The 20,320-nt window shown below is 52.5% G+C and overlaps 1 protein-coding gene across 6 annotated transcripts in view; it reads left to right on the top strand.

Moving 5' to 3' along the window:
• The window catches only part of UNKL (unk like zinc finger), a 38,358-nt gene that overhangs the window by 6,356 nt on the left and 11,682 nt on the right, over positions 1-20,320 (top strand). For 5 of the 6 annotated variants that reach the window (XM_072942364.1, XM_072942363.1, XM_072942361.1 and 2 more), the window contains 7 exons: positions 4,617-4,793; positions 5,175-5,308; positions 8,492-8,627; positions 9,861-9,978; positions 11,821-11,905; positions 12,464-12,549; positions 17,197-17,271. In XM_072942364.1, the coding sequence (XP_072798465.1) occupies positions 4,617-4,793; positions 5,175-5,308; positions 8,492-8,627; positions 9,861-9,978; positions 11,821-11,905; positions 12,464-12,549; positions 17,197-17,271 (811 nt within the window). The remainder of the gene's footprint in view (positions 1-4,616; positions 4,794-5,174; positions 5,309-8,491; positions 8,628-9,860; positions 9,979-11,820; positions 11,906-12,463; positions 12,550-17,196; positions 17,272-20,320) is intronic. The other variant, XM_072942362.1, reaches the window with a different exon arrangement.

Raw genomic sequence — 20,320 nt, 5'->3', positions numbered from 1 at the left:
TTCTGGTCCCCACCTGTGCCTGAGCTCCTGGAGGACCAGGAGAGAGTCATGTACTTGAGGGTCTCTCCAAGCCGAGTGATTCTCCTGTTGCAGCCCCAGACCAGCAGCAACATCATCACCTGGGAACTTTGCTGCAGATAAGATCCAAGGTTCTTGCCGGGACGAGCGGGATCAGACAGCTTGGGGTTAGCAGAACTTCCAGGTGGTTCCATTCTGCTCTGGCCTGGCTTAACCGGTGTTGATGCATAGTGGGTCTGAGTTTGTGGGTCCACTTCTGTTTTGAGTGAATAGGGGGAGGGAAAGGGACAATTTCGGGTTCTCCTGGAGACAGTTGGCAGGCTTGAGCCCCCGGCATGTTCCTCTCTGCGCCACCTCCTGGTTTCATGGTTCCAGGCCTGTGTCTGGCATGTGCTGCTGGATCACATCATCCTATGGAGGCCTGTTTGAATTCTGCTCTTTGGGTCACTACTTGTGATGGGTGGGTTTGGGAACCACAGGTGCCACCTTGAATTTGGCAAGCTGCAGAGCTGAGTCACACTTGGTCACATTACAGGTGCTGCAGGGCTGTCAGTGACTCCACCAGTCAGCTACACGGTGGCCCTGGGGATGGATGAGTGAACTCCTGGGGCAAGGAAGCATCTGCCCGCTGTGTTGGCTGACCCTTGGGGTCCCGCCAGCCTTTTCCCCACCCCTAGGAGGGTCCAGGCTCTGCCACTGTGTTCTGAGGTTTTCCCTTTTGTGTCTTAGACATTCTTAGGTGAAGTCATTTTCTTTTCATTAAATGTTCTCCAGTATTTTAAGCTCAGCTCATGCTCTTAAGTTGTGTAATAAGCGGGAGGTGACATGCCCTGAGTGAAATGATAGTCCCTGTTCGGTGCTCAGTGCTGGGGAGAGGGGAGACCTTGGCCAGGCTCTGGTTGCCATGGTGATGGTACTGGCAAGGAAACACAACGATGCTTAGAGCTGACCTGAGGGACCACTGGGGAACATTAGGAAATGAGAGAGCCGAGGCGCCCACTGCATCCACTCCCTGGAGCTGTGGGGGGCGCAGCCTCTGCCACCGCTGCAGCTGGTGCACCGGCGATGCTTAGGGCCATGTGGTCGTGCCCTGGTGCAGCTCTGTGGGTGGGCTCCCCGGATAAACCTGCAGACCCTGCCTCAGCTTAGCTCCGCTGGTCCCTCTTTCCTCAGACCGTGAAATTTGTTTTGCTTACCTTACAGTAGATGCATGAGTATTTCTGAGGATTGAAACTATGTTTTTGTGAAATGGCCACTTTCCTATTAGCTTAAATCATTGTATTTTTTATTGTAGTGGAACATACATAACATTAAATCTCTTAGCCTAGCTTTTTTAAGTGTACAGTTTAGTGGCATTGAGTCCATTCACATTGTTGTGCAGCCATCACCACCATCCACCTCCGGAACTTTTCCATCTTCAAACTGAAACTCTGTCCCTGTGAAACAATAATTCCTCCTTCTGTAATTTTTGATATAAGCAGATACATCTGTATTCTTACCTCTCATCGTACGATGTAAACTGTAGTGTGCTGCACTCCCTTTTCTTAGTGCTTTCTCCCTCACGGTACTTCTGGCGCCCCCGCCATAGCTGTCCTCAAGGACTACCCATTCCTCCAGGCTGCACTGAGCTCCCTTGATGTTCATATCACAACTCCGTTGTCTCCAGCCTTTGTTGATTACAAACAGTATGTTGTTTTATCTCTTTTTGCCAGTCTGTCTTTGGGGAATCCTGGGTCAGAGGGTGAGCGCATCTATCCTCTTGGTGACTGTCACTTGGCATTCCTGCCGGCAGCAGTGTCACTTTGCCTGAGTGCTGCATTTGGGGTTCAGCCCTGGTGGCCTCTTGGTGCATTTGTCTCCTCAGAAGCAAGAGGAGTGCCTCTTAGTGGTCGAGACTGGTTGCATTTTCTCCTTTGTAAATGCCTTGTTTATTTCTCTAGCCCGTTGTCCTGTGAGTTCCTCGTCTTTATTTCTACATGTTTTTATTTGTTAGTGATGTTAGTCTATATATTTATGTGAGAAGTTGGGGGGGTTCCTTGTCCTAGAACAGGCTCCACAACAGCCTCACCTCTCTGGGCTCCCAGAGACCGAGCTATATCCCAGTGCTGGTGCGAAGATGCATGGGAGAGCTTGAAACGTTAAATGGAACTCTGTAGTAAGGAATTTTAAACAAGGATGCATCAGTACCTAATATAGTAAAAAATCCTTAGTAGATATTTGACCATTTCTCTCTCACCTCCTGAAAATGTTTCTTGGAACTTCTTGTTGGGAACAGGAAGGAATCAGGTTGTCCTTAGGCACATAGAGCACTGTCTGCACATGTGGTGTTTCCTTCTTCATAGTTACATATGATACAGTAATAATTCTTCTAAAGTTTCTATCTTTTCTGTTTTTACAAAGTGGGAGCCGGATTGTCTTGTGTCCTCCTTTCTCTATCTTCCGCTTTTCCTTATTCCCTCAGATCTCTGGTGATTGGCACCGACTTCTGGGATTACCCCAGGAGTATTTACACAGTTTATTAGAGGAATTCCCTCTGGGCGCAAGGAATTGCCTTATTTCCAGTTCCTGCTGCTCACAGGAGAGCATGGTCATCTTCCCCCGTGTGTTCAGTGAGGGGCACCCAGGGGGCTGGCCGTGTTCCATCCTCTTGGTCTGGGTGCCATCACTTAGGTGTTGGTTTGTGAAATGCCACAGGCTGTTCAGGTGTGACCTGTTCACACTCCTGTAGGTGTGATGTATCTCAGTTAAAAACAGAGACAATCTGTCTCTCTCCTCTGTCAGTCTCCAGTGGGCGTTGTTTAAAGTTGTGATAAAATACATATAACATAAAATTTGCCATTTCAACCATCTTTAAGTGTGCAACTCAGTGGCATTAATTACATTTACACTGTTATGTAACCATGACCACTGTCTATTTCCAGATTCTTTTCATCCTCCCAAACAGAAACTCTGTTCTGGGGGAGGTATCGCTCAGTGTAGAGCATGTGCTTGACACGCACAAGGTCCTGGGTTCAATCCCCAGTAGCTCCATTAAAAAATACATTAATAAGTAAGTCAATCAATAAATAAATCTAATTACCTCCTCCCGCCAAAAAAAAAAAAAAAGAAAAACACACCAAACTTTGTCCCATTAAACACTCACTCCCCGCTGCAGCCCGGGTACCCCTCTTCTACTTTCCATTACTATGAACTTGCCTGCTTTAGAGACCTCGTGTGAGTGGACCCACCCAGTGTATGTCCCTTTGTGTCTAGCTTCTTTCACTTAACATAATGTCTTGAGGCTCCTCCATGTTGTAGCCTGTGTTGGTGCCTCCTTCCTGTTTATACTGAGTCCTGTTCCACTGGGTGGACCACGTTCTGCTCATCCATTTATCAGTGAGTGGACACTTGGGTTGTTTCCAGCTTTGAGCTGTTGTGAATCCTGCTGCTCTGATAGTGAGGGCACACGTATCTCTTCAAGATGCGGCTTCCAGCCCTTTTGTGTGTGCATCTGGAGATGGGACTGCTGGGCCCATGTAGTCTTAGCATTTGACTTTTGCTTGGTTGGCTCCAAGTCCCTACCCAGGGACTTGGCAGGGCATGGCATCCTCTCTCTCTCCCCTTCACAGCCTGCACACCACAGGGGCTCCATGAGGTCTGGGGTGAGATATCCCAACTCTAAGCCTCTATTTCTTCGTCTTATAACGTGGGGGTTTAGATTTGTTGGTCCCCAAGTCATTTTTTCTTTTACTTTCAGTCTTGTTCAGTGTCAGAGTACCACCATCTGTGCTCTGCATGGGGAGACCCCCCCCAACAGGTGCTCCCAGTGCCTGGGTTCACAGTTCCACAGCCTGCCAGACAGTGAAGAGGGAGTGGGCCCTTCCAAGCCCCACATGGTGCTGCCCGGCCATTGCTGGGGATGCAGGCCTTGTCCTTAGATCTGGGGACTAGGAGCCATGGCCCTGCCTCGGCCATGGGCCGCTCTGGGGCTGCTCAGGGTCCTTTGTGCGTCCCCTCCCCTCTGTGTCTGTGGCTCTTGTCTGGAGGGCTCGACCTTGAGACCAGCTCAGTCCCCTGCCCTGCCTGTGCCAGGACCATTCATGCCACCTGTGCAGCCACCACCTCCCTGCAGCGCGAGTCTGTTGCTGCTCTGGGAGCCATGTGAGACTCCCTGGGAGTGCGTGACTCTGGGCCTGCACGTGGCCTGTGTGACGCTGCCCCATCCATGCCTCCCCCATCTGCTTCTCCCCAGCTTGTGTCCCCACAGCATTCTCCTCCAGCCGTGTCCAGGCTCCTTCCCCCTCCCTTGACAACGGGGATGGGAGAAGCCACCAGTCCCTTATTTGATAATTCTCATCGGTAAAATGAATGATACTGCATCCAGGGAGGGCTTTGTTTTTCCACTTTATTCAAAAAATTGTGAAGGATGATTTTCAGGGAACTTGGGTGTCACGTTTTTCTACCACGTGTAATTGAGGGGTTTGCGGGGTTCTGAGTGTTGTAGGGGAGAGTCCAAGCAGGGACAGGTGATGTTCCTCCTTCCATGGGCCAGCAGGGTGCAGGGTGACCCCACAGTGGCCCTATGGCCCAGACGACGCATGTTGTCCTCTGCCCTCCAGGTGTCCATATCTGCACCGGACAACTGGGGACACAGAGCGCAAGTACCACCTGCGTTACTACAAGACGGGCACGTGCATCCACGAGACAGATGCCCGGGGCCACTGCGTAAAGAACGGGCTGCACTGTGCTTTCGCTCACGGCCCCCTGGACCTGCGGCCGCCGGTGTGTGACATCAGGTAAGTGGGCGTCCTGCGCTGGGCACCGCCCTCCTCCCCATGTTACAGGTGTCACTTGCCTCAGGTCACTCTTCCTGGGCCTTGGTTTTATTTCTAAGGAAAAAGTGACCCATTTCCTTCCTGCTGACATGGGTGCAAGGGAGCTTGTGAACCACAAGTCCGCAGCGAGCACTCTTGGTTGAGGCTGCTGCAATCTGGGCCAAGACCGTGGTCTCACGATGGGGCGCTGAGGCCACAGGCCACGCATCCTGAACTCTTAGGCAGCTGGCATCTCCAGTGACTCAGAGGTGGCTCCGTAAAGCTGCAGGGCCCAGCGGATCTCTTCCCCTCAGAGGCTTCAGACAGGCCATGGAGCTGTTACCGCTTATCATTTGGTTGCAGGGAGCTGCAGGCCCAGGAAGCCCTGCAGAATGGCCAGCTCGGCGGCGGGGATGGCGTCCCTGATCTGCAGCCTGGGGTCTTGGCCAGCCAGGCCATGATGGAGAAGATCCTGGGTGAGGACCCCCGGTGGCAAGGTAACCCTGTAGCTGTCCTGAGAGGGGGTTGGGGAGCTCAGCTCTGTCTGTAAAGTGCCCATACTGGGGACCTCATTGCCCTGTTGACAGGCTGGGTGGGGAAACAAGGCTCTGTTCGAGCATGTTACCCTCTGCCCCTCTACAGCATGTGACCAGGTGGGATCTGAGCCCAGGCGTCTGGTCCCCAGGCTGCTCTGGGGAAGGGGACTGCATGTCCAGTCCCGGAGCCGGGCTGGTGTTCTGTCTCATGCTTGCCCTGTGGGCTCCACGTGGCCTTCAGATCAGCTGCATCTGGGTCCCTGCGGTTTGTCTGAAACATGAATTCCTGGCTGAGTCCATTGGGGCAGTGGGACTCGTCCCCAGCAGCCTCCACAGATGATGGCTTTGTGCAGTGAGATTTTTTTTTTGTAATTGCAAAATACGCATAACATAAATTTGCCATTCTGACCATTTTAAAGTAGCAGGTCAGTAGTGTTTAGTACACCCACCGTGCTGTGCAGCTGTCACCTCCATCTGGTTCCAGAACATTCCTGTTACCTTGGATGGAAACCCATCTCCATTACTGGTCCCCCTCTTCCCGGCCCCTGGCACCCACCAGCTTGGCTCTGTCTCTATGAAGCTGCCTGTTCCAACATCTCCTGAGGACAGTGAGGGTTTCAGGGACCCTTGTGAGTGATGACGTGTGTCCTCAGACCACCTTCACTTTCAGGTGCATGAACACCTCAAAGTGGTGGTTACTTCAGCAGTGAATTCCCAAGTGTCTTTCCTCCACTTGTCAAATCCTGTGCCCACCCTGGGTTCAGGGATGAATTAATAAAGGTAGCTGCCCAGGCCTCCCTCCTAGCCCCTCCACCCTCTATGGTGATATGCCTGGTGCGCCCAGGCTCAGGCCTGGCCCCAGCTGCAGAACCTGGCCTCCGGTGGTCTCTAGGGGGTGGGGGCCCACTGTGCCATTGTGCTTGTCCCCGTGTTGCAGTGTCGCTGTGGGGCTCCCCACAGAGGAAGGGCTGTGCCTGCAGCTCCCTGCTTGCCAGCACCTGGGGGTTCTTGTCCTTCTGGAACTTCCTTTCTTGTGTTCCAGCCCGCTGGCCTCCCTGGTCTGGTACTGAGCACCTGTGGGCTCCGGTTCAGGGCACAGGTAGGGGTGTGGGTCCCCTCATCACCGACGGGTGGACTGAGCTTGAGAAAGGAGAGCAGGGAAGAGATGCCTGGACAGGGTCAGGCTAGGGAACCCTCAGCGCCTGCGCCCAAGATTTGTGTCCTGAACATCAGGTGCCCTGGCTCCCGCTCTCCCAGTGTTCAGATTAAACCAGTGGCACTGACACCCCCTCCTCCCTCAGAAGAGCTGCTCCAGCCTGTTGCTTCCACATTTTCGTTTTCCACTCATGGGTGGTGGCCTGGATTTTTAATTAGTAGACCTTATTTTTTACGGAAGCTTTCGGTTTATAGAGGAATTGCACAGTCAGGGCAGAGTTCCCAGCTGCCCTGGCAGGAACCTCTTCCTTTGACATGGTGACATTTGTTATAGTTGAGAAACCAGTCTTCATACATGGTGGTTAACTGACTGTACAGTTCACACCAGGATTCAGGCCTGGCCCACGTGCTGCATTCTCTGGGTGTGGGCACAAATGTGATGACAAAGATCCTTACTTAGGGTGTCACACGGGATAGTGTCACTGCCCTCAGACCCTCTATACTCTGCGGCTCGTCCCTCCCCACCCTGGGGACTTCCAATCTTTCACCCCATTGTTCTGCCACATTGTTGCGATCACACATTGTGTTGCCTTTACACTTAGTGCTGTGCATTCAGGGTTCCCCAGGTCTCTTTGGCATGTGGTGGCATGTTTCTTCCTATTGCTGAGTAATACCCCACATCTGGCTGGACCTGTTCATCCATCACCCGCACCTGGGCGTCCCAGGGCCCCTGTGACTCATGGGCGTTGCCACACCACTCCCTTTTTTGTGGTTTGTGTCACTCTGTGCAGGACCTTGTGTCTTTTCAAGGCCCTTGATCAATACTTGTGAAGAAATGTTCTACATGTTTTCTTGAATCTTTTTTTTTTTAATGGAGGCACTGGGGATTGAACCCTGGACCTCGTGCATGCTAAGTATGTGCTCTGTCACTGAACTCTACCCACCCCTCTGTTTTACAACTTTTATTTTCTTAAAATTGTCCTTTCTGTTCAAACTGCCCCTGTTCTCTCCATGTCTTGCCGTGTGGCTAACGTTCCCTGTCATTTAATCAGTTATTTGGAACTGAGTTTGACATGGAGGGACGTGTGGTGCTGCCAGCTCCCTGGTCAGTGGGGTGTGATGCACAGCTCCCCGTACCCACCCACTATCTTTCCTTCAACGCCTTGACTGGGCCTGTCTGCGCAAGCGTAATTAAAAACAACGGCCCTTGTTAAAAACAACAAAACCAGGAGGTCAGTTATTAACCAGCCCAAGAATGGGTATGGTTTTCAAGAATCTTCTCTCATCAGTTACTGCTTTTCAATGACCCCTCGTGGTTTTCTGTTTATTTTTGCCCTGAGATAATATTCAGGTATCATGAAATGAGCCGTTTAAAAAATAAACTTTGTCTTTTAGAGAAGTTGAGGGTCCACATTGTGGAAAGTCCAGGGAGTTCTCACATACCCACTGCCTCCACCCACGCAGCACCCCCACCTCGGCAGGGACATTTGTCACAGCCGAGGAGCCTGTGTTGATGTAGCAGCATCACCCAAAGCCCGTGGTTTACCTTGGGGTTAAATACACCACTTTAAAGTGTCCATTTCCAGGGGTTTTGCTGTGTTGTGTATGCATCACTTCCATCTAGTTCTAAAACTATCTAGTCTCCCCAAAGAGCCCCCTCTCCACCGTCAGTCACTCCCCACCCGCCCCTGGCCTCCGACACCCTCTGATCTACTATCTGTGGATTTGCTCATTCTGGACGTTTCCTGTAAGTAGAGTCATACAATATGTGCCTGTGTGTCTGCTTCTTTCTCTGAGCATCACACTTTCAAGGCTCAGCCACGCTGTAGCGCGTGTTAGTGCTTCACTCCTCCTCTTGGCCAAGTAACACTCCGCTTTGTGGCTGGGCTACATGGTGTTTATCCATCACCCGTTGACCAGCACCTCTTGGCTTCATGGCTGCCATGTGAGCACGTGTGTGCACGTTTTTGGGGGACCCCTGTTTTTCAGACACCAACTTCGTGCTGGGCAGCTACAAGACTGAGCAGTGCCCCAAGCCCCCACGCCTGTGCCGCCAGGGCTACGCGTGCCCGCACTTCCACAACAGCCGGGACCGACGGCGGAATCCCCGGAGGTTCCAGTACAGGTGAGCCCTGGACTGTTTCTCAGGTGTGGACCTGGCTCTGTGGTCCCCTCTGCACACATGCGCTCCCCGCCCGGCACATGACTCTCTTTAAGGCAGCGGCCCCTCTGCTGTCTTCACCCTCCCTGAAGGCCCTGGCGTCCAGCCAGTTGGGCAAGTATCCCTCCTGGTGGCAGGTGCTGTGAGGGTGTGGCTCCCCCGTTTCCCTCCTGGCCTCCCATCTGTGACCTGTGCACTCCTGCTGGCTGGGGACCAACCCACAACCCAACTTCACCCTCTCCAGGGGCCTGGTAACCTCTGGGTGGTGGGTTTGTTTTGTGCACCTGGCCGTCCTGCTCGCATCCACTGCCATCTCCTCCTCACTCCAGCTGCCTTCACCGTGGTGCCCTACTCCCCCTTGGGTTTACCAAGTTGGCAGATGGTGGGGCTGGGGACATGGGACCCCAGGGGTGCCTGGGCACCTGGACCCTCACCTTGGTCCTCCTTTGAGTCTTAAGCTCTGTCCAGCTTGTTCTCTGAGCAAAGAGCTGCTCTCTGATCACTTGAGGCCGTCTCGCAGGCCCATAGAGCCCTGACCTTCAGGCAGGAAGCGTCTTGTGAGTCACTGCTCCTCTGAGTAGTTTGAGTTGAGGGACAGGGACCCCCTCAGTCTTAGTCACCAGATGTCATCTCGAGAAGACAAAGTGAATTTACAGTGTATTGAAGGGACAGAAAACTGTAAAAAGAATTAAAGTCCTATTTCCCACAGATGGTAATTTTTAAAATAAATCCAGTTCAATCAAGCTGCCAGGAAGTCCCTGAAGGGCAGAGAGTATTGGTTAGAATTTTCATATCGTGAGACCAGAAGTCTTATTCAGTTTTGAAACGGTCTCAGAAGAAGTTGGGGAGCATGCTCCCCTTGCTGGCGGGCGATTGGCCAGGCCTGGCCTCCCCACCTGCTGCAGGAGGCCTGGCTGCATTTCCAAGATGCTGCTTATGTCGGTGTGGGTGGCTCTGACTCAGACTCATTTTACACTTTATGGAAAATGAAAATGGGCTCCCGAGTACATCCTGGGTCCCACTGGGCACCCACCCTGCTTTTCCTCTGTCCTCCTAAGGAAGGGGCCGGGGCTTCTGGGAGCCCCTTGCCTGGGCCCCTCGTGGTGCAGGTGTGCCCAGCCATAGGTGGAAGGCCCGACTCCCCAGGGCACTCGGGGAGGACATCCATCCTGCACTGATTCCTGGTTGTCCCTGCAGGTCCACCCCCTGCCCCAGCGTGAAGCACGGCGACGAGTGGGGCGAGCCCTCCAGGTGCGAGAGTGGGGACAGCTGTCAGTACTGCCACTCGCGCACGGAGCAGCAGTTCCACCCTGAGGTATGACAATGCCTGCGGCCCCAATTGGCAGGGCGGGTGACGCCCTGAGGCCAGCCCCAGGTCCAGGGCTGCCTCTGAGGCCTCACATAACTCAGCAGTAAGGTTCATCACACTGAAAGGATGCAGATTCAAATCAGCAAAGGAACAAGGCCCAGGGATGGGTCCAAGTCCTCAGCCTCCAGCTGTCCCCACCCAGGGAGTCGTGTGGACAATGCTTCTTTCTCCCAGCCACTGTGTGTGACAGTGTTGGTGGCAATACTCATGGTGTCAGTGTTAGGAGGTCACCCAAGCCTTGGCGTCTAGGGTTTCCCTGGGGATTAGCACCTCTCCTCCCAGCTCTGCGCCCGAGGTCTGAACTCCCTGCCCACTTTTCTCTGTGGCTCTACTGCTGTTTCCCAGACAGGGTATCTTCTTTCTTTGTGAATCGTGTAGGTGCAGAGTTGGGACTTAAAAGCCATGGCTACTAGTGAATTTCAACTCTAGCCAAGTTTGTTTTTAATGTTGTGTATTTCAGCCGTGACTTACTAGAGAAGGAAAAAGTGACTTGGTAGTACTCGTGGCTGTGGGCCTGGTCTCAGGTCAGGCCTGCGGTGCTGTTCACAACGACATGGCTGCGTGGATGTCCCATCTCACATGTCACCTTACCTCTGGAATGTCTGCCGTCTGTTATGCGCACGCGCGCGCACACACACACGCACACACACGCGCACACGCACGCACACACACACACACACACACACACACTGTGCCCGCGTGCGTTGGTTCAGGCTCCAGCAAGACAGGCTGCAGAAGAGTTAGGAGCTGTGTGTGAAAGCAGACTCTGGAGTAAAAACACACCTGGCTGTGCCATATGGGGCACCTGGGCTCTGGGGCGGGGAGGGGCACAGCACCTTGTCCTCAAGGCTGTGGTATTTTGTTTCTTGAAAATGTGTTCTGTTCAGAGAGTCTGTGCTTTAAAACACATATGAAACTACGCTCTAACCAGCTGAGCTAACTGGCCCCTAGCTTGGAGAGTCTGTGCTTTAAAACACATATGAAACTCAGCTTTCTTTAAAGAAAGTTTTTTGGCGGGGAGGTAATTAGGTTTATTTATTATTATTATTATTTTTAATGGAGATACTGGGGATTGAGCCCAGGACCTTGTGCCTGTTAAGCACATGTTCTACCGCTGAGCTATACCCTCCCCCCTAAAATGCACATGAGACAGCACTTAGCCTCCTGATATCTTTGGTTCTGAATCAGACACCCTTTGAAAATGCTTTTGTTCTTTACCCTTAAGATTTCGGTGCAGGTGTTCAGGGGACAGTTGAAGAGCCACAAGGAATGACTGGCATTTCGGGCAGGGAAGCGGGAGGGTGGCAGGGTTGACTTTGGATCTGGGCGAAGCCTGCGAGGGCGGCTGGGATGTGGAGACCATTGTCCCTCCTGGGTCAGCTGTGCTGGGAGACCAGACCCCAGTGAGGTGGCCTGGGGTCTGGTTGTGGAGCCAATGCACGTGGTCACTTAACAGGCATTTCCTGAGCTCCTGTTGTATCCAGGCACTAAATCAGGTGCCTCTTCCAAGAAATGCCAAGTGGACAAGCTGACTTGGTGTGTGTTTTCAAGGGCAGGTGCTGCAGGAGCGGCCTCTGGCCCTCACTGTCCCTCAGGCAGACAGCACCTCGCCAACCAGGGAATCCCAGGGCGGCGGGCAGGGAGCCATGTCCACAGTGCACTTTTTCAGGAGACCCTGTTGTGATTTGGGGCTTAGTTCTCTACATGGTGATGCAACCAGCTCTGGGCCCCCTGGGGAAACACATTCTGATCCAGCCTCTCTGTTTGCTGTTTTATTTTATTGCCTAGATCTACAAATCAACCAAGTGCAACGACATGCGTCAGACCGGGTACTGCCCTCGGGGCCCTTTCTGTGCCTTTGCACATGTGGAAAGTAAGTGCCTCTGTGGCAGGTGGAGCTCCACCTCTGGGTGACACTGGGAGGGTCAGCGCAGTGGGTTAGACAGAGCCCAGGGTGGCCCCGCCTCCGAGGTGTTCCGGGGTCCTGAGTGCCTTGGCCAGGTTCTGGCTTGTGGTCATTTTGGTGGCCAGATGGGCCCATGAAAAGTCCCCAAAGGCAGAAATGAGCCTCGGCAACAGGAAATGCACAGGCCTGACCCCTCCTTGATGCTCCCCAGCACTTCCCCCTACAGCTTTTGAATTTTCATGCTGGCTCTTGTGAGCAAAGTTGCAAACTCCGAATTTACTGCCTTTCTTTTTTTTTTTTTTTTAATTTTAACGGGGAGGGTGGCTATTTCTGTTAGAATTTTACATTGTTTTCTGCTGTTCGAGTCGTTCATGACTCTCACCAGCGGCTACAGCAATCCTGTCAGAGACTGGTACATGTTCACTCTCCCTAATTTGTGGGATTTCCTTTAACCAAACACTCCATGCATGTAGTTCTACTACCGGCCAGCAGCTAGTCAAAGCCTGCCGCCCCCTTTCTCGGCAGAGAGCCTTGGAACCGCAAGTGACTGGGGCTGTCGAGACCTCGCCTCCGCCAGCAGCTCCACGGCCCCCAGCGGGCAGCTCGGACACGTAAGTGGATGGCGTCCTGAGGAGGATGCCTGCTCTGCTGTTTGATCTGAATCCAACTGTTAAGGGGCATGGATGGGTGTGATCTTTGGGTGATGGGGTTGGTGGCCGTCTGCCTGTGGGGTTGGCGGCTCCTCATAGAAGAGTTTAAAAGAGCCCTGACTGAATCCCGGCCCTGCCTTTTGCCAGACGCATACATGTGTGCTGTGTGTGAGGTGCAGTCTGGGGCTGAGCTTCGTGAAGGGAGGCCTGAGTCCATTGGGACCCCTGCAGGGCAGCCCAGGCCAGGCTGGCAGGTCTCAGTGAGATTCGGCAGTGGAGGTGGGGGGGTGAGGAGACTAGGGGGACTGGCGAGTAGGACCCTCGTGCCTGTGCGGGTGGGGGGAACAGTGGGGATCAGCTCAACCCTGCGTCCTGCCGGCCTGTTGCTCAGGCTGCTCGGGGTGTGCCGGACAGTACCCCCACCCCTGCAGGTGGAATGACTTTTTATGTATGCTAGTGGGGCATCTTTTGTCTTCTAATTACTTTGCAACTTAAAAAATTAACATGCTCGCATGCGTAGAGGGTTTCAGCCTTGGCAGTGAGAGCTCAGAGGGGAAGGTTCCTTTGCAGTTTGAAACATTGTGGAACTAGATGTAGGTGATGGTCACATAACGTAAACATGCCAAATGCCACGGAATTCTGCACTTTTAAAAAGCTACACTTAACGTTGTGTGAATTGCAACTCAAATTTTTGAAATAAAACTAAGATAAGAAATGAAGCAAGGGGGAGGGTATATCTCAAAGTGGTAGAGTGCGTGCTTAGCATGCACAAGGTCCTGGGTTGTTCAGTTCCCAGTACCTCCTCTTAAAAAAGTAAATAAATAAACCTAATTACCTCCCTCCCCCCCTACCAAAAAAAAAAAAGAAAGAAAAAAAAGAAAGAAATGAAGCATCTGTCTAGGGTCAGCTCTGACTTCCAGGCCTGGTGCAGATGGCCTTAGTGGCATCTGCCTGCTTGGCAGCATTCGGCTCTGGATGTGTGTGGGGTGACATGGGCTGAGCGGGAGCCCTAGTTTCATCTCCTTTGGGGCTCCTGTTGCAACAGCCCCGGGGCAGCAGGGTGACGGCAGATAGCAGGAGTGTCATCAGCCCTGCCGGGTCTGCACGGGGAGATCCCACCCAGTGGGCATCATGGGAGGGAAGCTTCTCATTCTCTACTGGCCGGTCCTCCTTCCCAGTCCCGAGTATCTCCATGTGGGGATCGATGACAAGTCCCAAATCCTGGCTTATGCATGGTAAGGGTTCCCATCGCTTCCTCTTCAGTGTAGAGTCCACGTGGGCATTGGGACTCTTGGCTTGGTCCGGCCACACCTACCAACCAGCTGCATGTTGTTCTCCTGGAGGGGAAATGCCTGGGGTCTCATCCCCTGTAGCTGTGGTCCTGGGTTTGAGGGGTCTGTCTTGGGTCTGAATTCCTCGTTGAGACCAGGGAGAGGGAAGCAACGTCCCCACTGCTCACTCTTGGCTTTGGGGCCGTGTCTGCTGACACTCTCCCCAACCCCGTACCCAGAATCGGCCCTCTGTGTGGCCTGCTGGCATCTCTCAACGGAAACACACTGTGAAATAATAGAAAATATGTATATTGGTCTCTGCCCTCCAGCTCTTGACCCAGGACTCCGAGACCATCATAATTCTTTTGTTCCAATGAGATGACTCTTAGTGGGCTCCTGGGTTGGGGCTGGTCACAGGAAAGACCAGGCATGATTAGAAGCCTAGAACTTTCAGCCCCACCCCCATCCTCTAGGGATAGGGTAAGGCTGGAGATTGAGTTCATAATCAATCATGCCCATGTGATGAGCTTATGTACGTCTCTAAAGTACAGGGTTTGGAGAGCATCCAAGTTGGTGATTACATCCATGTGGAGGGGGCACATCCCGGCGCTGCGGGAACAGACGTGCCTGCACTCGGGATCCTCCTGGACCTTTCCTGAAGTACCTGTTCACTTGGCTGTCCGTCTGCGTCCTTTAGCGCATCCTCTATGACCTAGTAACCCGGTGAACATCATGAAGTGTTTCACTGAGTTCTGCGAGCTATTCTAGAAAATGACAGAACCAGAGGAGGGGCTCTTGGGAACACCGATGTACGTACAGCTGGTCGCTCAAAAGCATAGGTGATGCCTTGGGGCCGGCGATGGATGTCAGAAGCGCGGGCATCTCTCGGGAGTGAGCCCTTGGCCTGTGGGGTCTGCGTTGACTCTGGGTAGGGGGTGTCACGGGGGTTTTTCCTTTTCATCTGCCGGGACCACGCAGCCAGTTGGCCCTTCTGCCTCCTGTGTCTGGCTGCAGAGGTGCTGATTCCTTCAGTGAAGTGGGGAGCTGGGCTGCTGTCCTGGGAAATGCCTGCGCTCCTCCCCTGGGTCTGGCTCGTGGGGTCGCCGCCCACTGCTGCTGTAGGTGGGGCTGCCCCCAGACTCGCCTAGCTCATGGATCCTCAGTTACACTTGTAGGTGTCAGTTGAGCCATTTTAGGGTGAACAGCAGTGTCTTGTGCATTCACGGTCCCATGCAGCCACCACCTCTGGTCATCCTGCTGTGAGATAGACCTGGAGGGGCCTGAGGCCAGAATGTGAAATTGAGAAAGAAGTTGAAATCCTCTAAGACATGTCCATTAAAAAGATCCAAGCAAAGTGTTACAGTGTGAAATGTGCAGACTTCTCCTGGGGACCAGACATGGGACTGGCTAATCCTTTTCCTGATGTTTTCAGCAGATGCTCGAATGGGTTTCACAAGTCCATGAAACATGTAGGTCCAAAGCGGTGGGGCTGGCTTGGGCCACCTCTGGGCATGGGTTCAGAGGCATTTGGCTCGGTGGTGACCCTGAGGGAATATGTAGATTGGGATATATGGAGCTCGCCCTCCTCAGTGTGGATGTCGCTGTCCCAGATGAACCGTTTTCTTTTAAAGTTGGGGCAAGGAATTGGAGGGTGGCTTCTTTTCCCTGTTTTTCTGAATCTCAGTCACCTTTGATGGCAGAACTGAACTTAAGTGAAAAAGCTCCAGATGCCCTGTCTGGGGCAAGCTGCCCTCACAGCCCGCCCTTCTGCCCCATTCTGGAATGTTCGTGCATGGTTCGGTGCCTGCTCGGGCACCTACTTGTGAAAGCCCCTGTGTGATGGGAGTTGGTGACAACACGGCATGAGCTCCACCCGCCTCTGCCCTTGCAGGTGAAGGTGCAGGGCAGGGACAGGAGGGCCTGGATGGGAACAAGCCCCACGAAGGAGCTCTGGGGCCTGCTCGGGTTGGGACTGTGACCCAGAGGTGAGCAGAGCTATTTCAGGATGACCTGGTTTCTTAGAACTCGGGTCTCTGGTCAGTGCCTTTGGAGACTCACCCAAATCTGGGGGGACAGGAGGGGTCACTTCTGGGCAAGAGAAATACAAGGAAACCAGATATACCAGGCTGGCCTCAGGGTCGAACCCAGCAGGAAGGGGCCCTGGTCAGGGCCTGTGTGGACACTGCCTCTTCTCTGCCCTCTGTGAGCCTTCTGGGTCCTTCTGCAAATCCAGAAACCAAACAAGGAAGGCAGGCAGGCCAGGATGACCTGAGCCACCACCATAAATTCACTTACCATAAGATTAGGCACAAAAATCAGGATATTCCTCAGATCTGAAGGATGTTTTGGTCAGCACCTTTTATGCTTATGTTTGACCTGAGAGAGTATGGGCCCTGAGCTCTGAGGGCAAAGCCATCATCACGCACAATTTTCCTAGAAGGTCAGGGTTTTTATAAGAGCAGGAGAGGAAAAAAACTGTTCCCTCTACCATTTTAGGTTCAGTGCCTGGGGTCCTGCAAATTAAACTGACAAAAAACAGATTAAACAGAAGAAAAGATTTGTTACTTACCTACAGGGAGGCAAGACCTGGGGGCTTATCTACCTTTTTAAAAAAATATAATATAGTACCTTTTTTTGAAAGTTTGTTTGTTTGTTTACCTTGTGTATGCTAAGCACACGCTCTACCACTGAGCTATACCCTCCCCGCTTTATTTACCCTTTAAACAAAGATAAATTGTAGAGACAAGACCAAAGGGGTTTCTGCTTACAGGAAGCTAAATTGTGGGAAGGGAAAGCTATGGGGGAAGATAGTGGAAAATGAGGGTTATTCCAGTGAGTTTGTTGTACAGGCTCCATTTCCTGGGGTCTGACCCAGGTGGTTAGAGTTCTCTGGTGGTTAAGCTGTTCCCTTCCTCTTGGGAGGGGAGAGAAGGGGAGCGCCTTTACAAAGGGAAATTCTTAGCCTATCTCCAGGCAGAAAGGGGAAGGGTAAGAATTGCCTTCCAAGAAATCCTGCTTTTCCTCAGGTGTCGGACTGTCCAAGACGACCCGGCTCTGGAGGCTCAGCCCTGCCTCCTTTGTTTGGGGTTTGTCGACACTGTGAGTTGAGGGAGCTCTGGCCTGCCTTCACACAGACCGTTCAGGAGGTCAGAGCTTCATGTCAGGTATAAGAAACAGAATCCAGGAGGATGGACACAGAGGCAGAAGACTGGAAAACCTCTTCTGTTTCGTGAGATTTCAGTCGGCGTTTTCTGCATTCTGAGCAAAGCTTAGGCCTCCGGGTATATCTCCGTCAGCTGCTCTTTTCTTCTAACAGCCAGTGCTTTTTCTGTTGCAGGCAAAGCGGAGGGATTCACCGGCTGAAGGCAGCCAGAAAGCCAGTGAGCAGGACAGTAAGCAGGTACCACTTGGGGTGAGATTTCGAGTTATCTTTGGGCCTGGGTGTGTTGCCTGTGTTAGGACATTCCACACGCAGCTGATTACAGCCCTCCCTTGCTCACACACTGATCTGACTAATATCCCTTTGTAAAATAACCACGTTCTTATATTCTTAAAGTCATCGGCCCCATGTGCTCTTTGTTTTAATGTTAAAAAAAAAATGTGTCATACCTTGGAAACAACAAAACCAAAACCTCTTAAACTTTTCTCTGGGGGGCAGTGAGAGGTGCCCTTGGTGGCCTGCCTGTCTGTGAGTGCCCCAAGGCGGCCGTGACAAAACCCCACAGATCGAGGCTTGAACTATAGCCGTTGATTCAGTCTGGAGCCAGAAGGCCAAGCTCAGGGTGTCAGCGGGGTTTGCTCCTTCTGGAGGCCTCTGTCCTCAGCCTGTGGGCGCCATCTCCTCCACATCTCTCCCCATCCTCTTCCTCCTGTGTCCGTATTTGTCTCCCAAGGTCCCCTTTCTCTAAGGACATCAGTCATATTGATTAGGAGCTGCCCTTACGACCTCATCTTAATTCCCTGGGTAAAGACCCTGACTCCAAGTGAGGTCCCATTTAGAGGTGCTGGGGGTCCTTACCCCAACACCTGAGTTCTGGGGACTCAGCTGAGCCCACGGCAGCGTCCCAGGTGAGCCTGGCTTGGCCCCTCCTGGAGCCAAAACTGGGTCACCATCTGGAGACAGTTTCACACCTGAGGAACTGGTGATCCGTGTGTTCTCTCGCCTCCACAGTGAGGCTGCTTGCGGCTTCCAGCCGTGCCCCTCACCTGAGGCAGCCCCTGGTCGGACCCATTCTCTCTGTTCCACTCCACCCAGCTTCCTTGTGCTTGTTAAACTGAGTTGTTTTGAGAAACAATTTTTTTTTCCTGATCATCTCCGCCCTAAGGACACAAGGATGCTTGTTTTCCCAACACTGTGAAAAGGCAGAGCTTTAGATGCCGGGGCAGGCAGAGTGCTCACCCTCCTGGCGCTTGTGACTTGTGTCTGCTCTGAGCTTCATCTTAAATTCCCAAGTGGATAGCGCCTCACAGCTCCCTTTCTTCTGGTTTTCTTGCTGCCCTGAGGGCACTTCCCTGGCAATGTTTCAGAGCAAGGTATTGAGGCATTTTCTTTTCTATTAGGAGCTTCTAAAGCGCACTTTTGAAACCAGCAGGATAACTGAAAGTAGAAATGCAACCCAGTTACGTTTTTTTTTTTTTAAAGAGACTGAAATCAAGAAGTTGTTCGTTAAGAATCTGAAATGTGAAATGTTGACGGGAATGTAGCCAACAGGTGCTGTGAGCCGACTGGCCAAGTTCACCCACAGGCCAGCTCTCCCTGCACCCAGAGACCCCCTCCCTGCCACCCCCAATCTCATTCCAAAGCCTGGCTCTGGGGGCAGTGAGCACCCAGGGAGTAGGGTTGCAAACCAGCTCAGAAGGCCCCTCAGCCAGGTCAGCAGTGTCCACATTTCCCCTGGAACCTCTGAGGATCCCTGTCCATTTGAAGGGCTGGCTGGGATGCCCAGGGGACACCGTGGCTTTGAGGCCAGCCTAGTGGCTTTTATGGGCAGACGGTGCTCAGCAGCTGCTTGTCTGCCTCCACGTCGGCTGCAGTCCACATGCGCCATCCGCTCTGGCCAGAGGAGAGTGCTGGCCCCTTGTCTGCCTCCACGTTGGCTGCAGTCCCTGTGTTCCTGGTGTCCTTGTGTCCCTGGCGAGCAGCTGTTGTTCCTGGGTCTTCGGCCATTGCGTCAGAGTGGAGAGCACAGGGTGTGCGGAGTTTTCTTTGATAAACAGAGGCAATCAAGTTCCCTAGTTACCTCCAGCCCACTCCCCAGTTTCCATCTTCCCTCTCGGGCAGCCCTTTCCTCTGAAGCCACCTGCTCACCTGGTGGCCCCGGCTAGAACATACTGAGGAAAGCAGCTTCCCTGCTGTGGCCCCACTGTCACTGCAGAGTCCAGGCTCCAAGACCACAGACACTGTCCACGGTGCCCAGACCCCAGTCTTCCAAGACTCACCTTGTCCCACCCTGAGAGGCAGCCCATGGTGTCAGGCCTGGGGTGCTTGCTCTCACAAGAGCAGTACATCTCAGGGACTCGTGTCTCAGCAGACACTCAGGCTTTCAGAGCTGCCACCTTGGTCACCCCACAGCCACCCAGCACATGAGTGTGTCTCTCCGTGTCGGGAGGAGTTTTTCTCCAGCCTGTTACTCAAAACCAGGCAGATGGGAAAGCCTCCTGACCTTGGGACTGACGATTTTCTTGCATGTGACACCAAAAGCACAGGCAATGGAAGAGAAAATAGATAAACTGGGCCTCATCGAAATTGAAAATCTGTGCATCAGAGGACACTGTCAACAGAATAAAAGGCAGCTCACAGGATGGGAGACAATCTCTGCAAATTACGTCTCTGATAAGGGGTTGATATTCAGAACCTAGAAGTCCTACAACTCAACATCAGCAGAACAAGCCACCCAATTAAAAAATGGGCAAAGGAACTGAGTAGACATTTCTCCAAAGAAGATACACAAACAGCCCATAAACATAGGAAAAGATGCCCAGTATCACAGGTCATGGGGGAAAGGTAAACCAAAACCACTAGGAGGTACTATTTCACACCCTTTAGGGGATGGCTACTATTTAAAAGTAAAAAAGGAGAAAGAGAATAACAGGAGCTGGCAGGAATGCAGAGAAATGGAAGCTGTTGTGTGCTGCTAGTGGGAATGTAAAGTGGTGCAGCTGCTGTGGAGAACAGTATGGCAGGTCCTTGAAAAATTAAAAATAGAATCACCTTACAATTCAGACCTTTCACTTCTGGGTATGTACTCAAGCAAATCGCAAGCATCTCAAAGAGGTAGTCATGCTCTCATGTTCACAGCTGCATTATTCACAAAGCCAGAAGGTGGGCACAGCCCACATGCCCATTGGCAGAAGCATCATGTGGTCTGTCCAGCCAGTGGAATATTATTCAGCCACAATAAAGGAAGGAACTCCTGACACGTGCATCAACCTCGAAGACTGTTAGCTCAGGCTGCCATAAC

This window comes from Vicugna pacos, chromosome 18 (genome assembly GCF_048564905.1).
Source record: "Vicugna pacos chromosome 18, VicPac4, whole genome shotgun sequence".
Lineage (NCBI taxonomy): Eukaryota > Metazoa > Chordata > Mammalia > Artiodactyla > Camelidae > Vicugna > Vicugna pacos.
This window is presented reverse-complemented; position numbering and strand designations above follow the sequence as displayed.